Source organism: Trachymyrmex septentrionalis, unplaced genomic scaffold (genome assembly GCF_001594115.1).
Source record: "Trachymyrmex septentrionalis isolate Tsep2-gDNA-1 unplaced genomic scaffold, Tsep1.0 scaffold52, whole genome shotgun sequence".
Classification (NCBI taxonomy): Eukaryota; Metazoa; Arthropoda; class Insecta; order Hymenoptera; family Formicidae; genus Trachymyrmex; species Trachymyrmex septentrionalis.
In genome coordinates, this window is record NW_017305694.1 from 640,515 (window position 1) to 646,525 (window position 6,011).

Sequence of the window (6,011 nt, forward strand, 5' to 3'; positions counted from 1 at the left end):
ATATATATATATATATATATATTCAACTAGAATATGGCTATTATTTGCCGAATCGAATCCGATGAATGGATAACGAGTGCCATTAAAAGAGACGAAGTCTGATCTAGTTGTCAAAAGAATCATCGAGTGTGGACGTTAAAATTTTTGAAAGTTTCTAATGAAACTAATCGCTTTCTATAGTTTCGTAATCGTGATTAACAAAGTTTTGTACTTATTTAACATCATTTATTCGATCTATTTGTGAGAAGTTGGAGGGAAAGGATTGTTACCAGTCGTATTATCTCCGGGACGAAGCTATTTTTAGAGAAGAAGTGCATCAGAAGAGACACTAAGTGAGGGCAACAATTTTTTTAAAGTTTTTGAAAAAAAAAAACCTTTCGCGATCTAATAGATGTCGCTTAAAACGTTTATTCAGTTTACACGTTTTTTTTTTTTTAGAAACTATCAAACCCGTATTGAGAATTAATAATATAAAAAAGAAGAAGAATTGTGATCAATATACGTAATCGTAGACCGTTTAATATCTTTCAATTATTTCCAATACATAAAACCATTGTCGCTACGTTTTTCAACTTTCCATACAGAACCTCCAAGGAATACCCTAAAGGCACATCCTAGTCTTAAGGACATTCTCCGAACATTCTACATCCCAAGGACTTTGCTAGAACAGCCTATGTCCCTTGAACTTTCTACATTCTAAGGTACAGTAAGAACTTTCCTAGGACAGCCTATGTCCCTTGAACTTTCCTAAGATATTCTATGTCCCGAGAACATTCTGTGTGACTTTCCTGGGACATCCTACATCCCGAGGATATGTCAGAATATCCTACGTTCTAAGGACATTTCCTCTAAGGACAGGATATTCCTCGGCTAAAGTGTACTGTATAGGTCAGAGACATCAGAGGTCAAGCACCGTCAAACGGAGCACGATACTTTGCGCTTGATGGGGCGCAAGACCCGTGAATGACCGAAGCTGAGAAACGCTGAGCTACGTCATACAGTACTCGGCATTACGCTGCGCGGTGGGGTACAGTCTCGAGATAAGCGGTAGTGGTAGTGATGTGAAACATTCGTGGGTCGGGGCTGGTTGGCGGCATCGCCAGGCAGGCAAGCACTAAGGTAGGCCAAGGGAGCGGTACGGTAGAAGTTAGGTGCGAGACGCGGAGCAAGAGCGGAGGAAACGGCACGGCACGGCGCGGCGCGGCGCGGCGCGGTTTCGGCTTCTCGGCATCGGCTTCGGAAATGGCCGCGGGAAAGTAGAGAGCGGAGGCCGGAGCGTTTCGTCGCTGGCTGGCAGGCTGCTGATTCGGTTGGTCGGTCCGTCGGTTGGTTGGCCGGGTTGAATCGGTCGATCGTGGTTCCAAGTTTTCGGAGCACCGTGCGCTCGTTTATCCGGCTGCTCGTTCGGGGCCGCGCGATCGATTCACGCGCACCAGACGATCTCGCAGACCAACATGAGATGTGAGAGCGGCGCATCACCGAGGAAACTTGAGAAGACGTCGTTGGGAAACGGAAACGACCTCGACGGTGGTGAGGAATGGCGCTTGGTCGGTATGGTTCCTTGCTCCGGTCCGGTATGCGAGAAGAGGATGGCCGGCGACGACGGGACGACGACGAACAATGAGATCCTCGGTGCGGAGGGTGGGGAAGAGGGGCAGGGTACGTCAGCGCGAGGGGAACTGCATTCCAGAGTGGGCGGCATTCTGGAATGCGATCCCCCCGGTAACAGGAATTCGTCGAACGAGCGACCCGCCGCCACCGCCGCTGCTAACAACGAGGACGGTGTCTGCCGATATGCGGTCGGCGCTGCTAACCGCGCTATGTCTTTCTTCGAGATGTGCCAGGTATCGTAAATAACGACGACTAACGGCTCATCGGCCGACACTCGTGCCGGTCTGATTATGTCAATGTCCACGATTATTTAAATCACAGTCGCGAATGTAGAAAAAGAAACTTATCGGACTCTTAATTTTGCGTTTTACAGCGTAGCTTCCCGTTGAATACAAACTGACAGTAACATTATTATATCAATGTCATAATTTGCTATAGTCAATAATGTAACTGTTATGTATAACATGTGTCATCACATTTATCTTCCCACACAGCACAGACATCCAAAAGACGTTCTAAAGACATTTAAAAGATGTTACATTCTAAGAACATTCCCAGGGTATTCGTAGGATGTTGTGTACTGTCTAGGTTGTGGAGTGGAAATTATAATATTGATGTAAAATTACTGTGTCGGTTTGTATTCAGCAGGTTTTGCGATAATTACGAGAACAAAAGTCAAACTATAGTTATTCACAAAGCTGTATTTGTCCTTTTAGATTCGACTACAATATTTGTTCCCGCAACTGAGTCCACCCCCACGTTACAATATCCACGATGATTCCATAGAATCGACTGCGGAAATCTTGGCCAATGATGTGATGCGATATTTGTTGAAAGAGGACATCTATCTTATATCCCAGGATCCAGTCTCCCGCAGCATGAGACACAATGTATATCAAATGCTCAACAAACACAGCATTCTCTTTACGAGTATGGTAAATCGTTTAAACGTCGTCCCGGATACTGCTTATGAAACATTCATGGGGGTCGCCAATGAGCTGTTCTTACACGGCGTTATCACATGGGCCAGAATTGTCTGTTTATATGCTTTTATGGGCAGATTGGCTTTATGGGCTAGGGATAGAAGAATGCACAGTCTTAAAAAAAAATTGCCTTTATACGTCTCTAGATATGTTGGTGAAAATATAACACATTTTATCAAAGGCTATGGTGGATGGGTAAGTGAGCGCAATTATTAATTATTATGATGAGTATTTCAAATATTTCGTCACACAAACCTGACGTTGTCGTTTTGTAGGAACAATTATGTGTTGAGTATCCTGTAGCCGAAGAAGTTAGTGGAGCAGTTTGGCGGAGTCTACTAATGACAGGAGCTACTCTTGGTTTGATCGCCACGATCTTGTCAGTGACTTCCTGATGGAACCTTACGAGATCGTGTGATCTGAGTATGTTTTGTTGTCAAGAAGCTTTCGCGTACTTACATTCTATGAGAACACTTTCAAATGAAATGTAAACAGATTTTTATAACGAAGGCGCAATGTTACATTTCACAATGGAACGATTCGATTCAAACGGAGCTACGTCTATACGAGAAATATGCAAAATTAACAAGAGATACATCAACGCGTTGACACACATAATTTTCATATCAATGTCACTCGGGCTTAGAATCATCCTACTTTTTATATAACTCGAACATACATAGCATGAGCGACAGACAATGACGCTAGTTTCCTATTACAATACCTTATAACAGACTAGTGAAATTAGTAAAATATCTTATTTAATTCTATACAATAGACATTTTATATATTAAAGTAATTCCTAATAATAATACTCAAAATTTTGAAGAAATTTTTTAGAAATTTACGCAACAAGAAACAGGAATCTCGAAATTGTATTGAATTTAGGTAGACGCAATCTATTTATTTATAATTTATTTTAGGTAGAGAATATATTAAATAATAAATTTTTCGAGTATTTTTGGTCACAGAACCGATCGCCACCACACACTTTTAAATTTTAAGGGATATATGTAATACCGAAAAAAACGATGGCTACGAACTAAACCATCATGTATATTCAAATAATGGCTACTTTTTTATATGTTGATATATTCTATTACACTTGCAAAAATTTTATATGCATATTCAGAATAAATACTTTTATAAAATAACGATCGTTCTCCTGTAATCATTATTGTGGAACAAGAGAGAGATTTAAAAATGCCTACTACAAAAATAATTGTCGATCAATAATTCTCGCAATTCTACAAAAGATTTAATGTCATTTTCTATCTTCCGATCCCATTAGTATTAAAACATATACAAGTGTGCATTATTCGTGTTTGCTACAAAATTAATAATTTCTCATACACTATCAAGTATCGTATTATCAATGGAAGTTTACAGGGTACAGAGAGCAAGTTACTGTTATAAACATTTAAATATAGTTTTATGAAGCGATTTATACTACTACAAATAAAAATCCCTCATAAAATAATATAAAGACTTATTTACATGGTGTAAGTATTTTTGTTTTCTTGGAAGACATCGACTCCACATCGTTAGAGCCTTTTTAATGTATCATAAATTATAAGTGATAAGTTTTAATATATTGTTGTATACTATGACAAAGGGGATCGATCTTAATCACTACGAAATACTGTAAGTGACGTTTGATGTAGTATATGTTTGCAAATAATCAAAAAATGCTGACTATGTAAAATAATACTATCATACCTGAAATGAATACAATCTTCCTAACTTATCACTATGTATGTAATCTAAAATTTAAAACATTTATTAATGAGGAATAATAAAAGGCATTGATGTTTAACACTTATACACAAGTAGCTTGGAAATAAGAAATGTAATTATTTTCTGTAGAATGTCTTGCAATGATACAGATTAACAAAATAATCAAACATAAGTAACAATTCAACATTTGCATGCGTACAATTATATTTAAAATAACTTATTTAAAATAGATTACGTTGTATAGAATTTTGGCTTATTGAGATTTACATGTGCAAATGCGAAAATGATCTAAACTATAAATTTTTTTACAATGAGTATATTGTATAGTAGGATGCTGGGATAATAACTTGCCTCTTTTTATTTTTTATAACCAAATTGGAGGATACATTTCTGCTAAGGAAATATATTAACCATCATTTTCATCATTGAAATCTCATACATAGGTATTTTCATACTCATGACACTACTGAGATCTAAATTACTTAAGATTTACAGTGTATGTATGTATATATGTGGATGGATGTATGTATATATATTGCAGTATTTACAATATATATTATATATTTATAATTATATATGTTAACAAAAGACAACACCGAACAATGATCAGAAATCTATCCCTAAGGATCTTAGAAACATGATAATGTATGATAATGTACGTATTGATTTATAGCTACAAAAGTAAAGTCACGATTCTTTCTATATATATTACACTTTACTAGTAAAATAGTTTATTTTATTATTGTATAAGTTTTGCCATTAAAATACTCATAAATACTAAATACGAATGAATAATGAAATTCTTGACACAAGTTTGTAATCTATTCCAATTAAAATCCAATTAATTGTCTACTTACGGTGCCTTTTCGGATATGTCTGATAATTTGACAGCTAAACGTTTTAATTTCATATATGTCACACATTTTTTTCATGAATACGAAGACTTGGCCTAGAAGTTCAAGTTTGGGTCATATACAAGAAATTTTGAACATTTACGAGTTTTATTTTTTTATACAGGATAAAGTTCTTTAATACGCTGTTGTAGTTTACTGAATTGAATGAATACAGATTATAAAATCACAAACTAGAGGGGAAATTCTGGCGAGTATATCTAACAATTTCCTTATATCTAGTCAAATTTTGCGACTGTACAGAAAACAACTGCATTTCAACTTTTACTTCAGATCCTAATGTGCATAATAGTAAGAATTAACAATTTCGGTTCAATAAATCTTCAAAATTAGATATCTATTTTGCTATTATTGATATTACTATGTTTAAGTATTATGCATTTGTGTGTGGATATATATACTATATTACTGTACAAACGGAAAACTCATTTCGTCTGCCACTTATATTGACAATTATAAGTAATTATCTTATTGTAGTTAACCTTCAATTAGTTAGCTAAACATATCGTCAGCGTTATACATGTAGATAGCAATCAGATTAAATAAAAAAAGGAACACTGAACTAAAATAATAATACAAAACACGATAATAAAGATATTTCTAATTAAATTGGAAAATAACTAAATAAAATTTATGTAGATCTTAATTATATACTTATATTATCACATACGCATATGTATAAAGTATTAAAAATCGAGATATAATAATGCAAGACAAAAAATTTACATATATAAAATATTAATTTACAAAAAGAAAAAATGATAACAGT

At 35.7% G+C, this 6,011-nt stretch overlaps 1 protein-coding gene across 1 annotated transcript; it reads left to right on the forward strand.

Annotated features, from left to right (window-relative positions):
* The first annotated feature begins 787 nt into the window (after nucleotides 1–787).
* LOC108751845 lies at nucleotides 788–4,057 on the forward strand. The gene is made up of 3 exons (XM_018492297.1): nucleotides 788–1,844; nucleotides 2,328–2,789; nucleotides 2,870–4,057. Exons 1-3 carry the CDS (start codon nucleotides 1,455–1,457, stop codon nucleotides 2,987–2,989), a joined length of 972 nt encoding a protein of 323 aa, XP_018347799.1. The 5' UTR covers nucleotides 788–1,454; the 3' UTR covers nucleotides 2,990–4,057.
* The last annotated feature ends 1,954 nt before the right edge of the window (nucleotides 4,058–6,011 follow it).

Excerpts from the sequence above, each read along its gene's own strand:
- LOC108751845 (XM_018492297.1), top strand. The coding sequence starts at position 1,455 with ATGAGATGTGAGAGCGGCGCATCACCGAGGAAACTTGAGAAGACGTCG. Across the intron at positions 1,845-2,327 it reads CTTTCTTCGAGATGTGCCAG|ATTCGACTACAATATTTGTT; the intron begins GTATCGTAAATA and ends TTGTCCTTTTAG. Across the intron at positions 2,790-2,869 it reads TCAAAGGCTATGGTGGATGG|GAACAATTATGTGTTGAGTA; the intron begins GTAAGTGAGCGC and ends GTCGTTTTGTAG.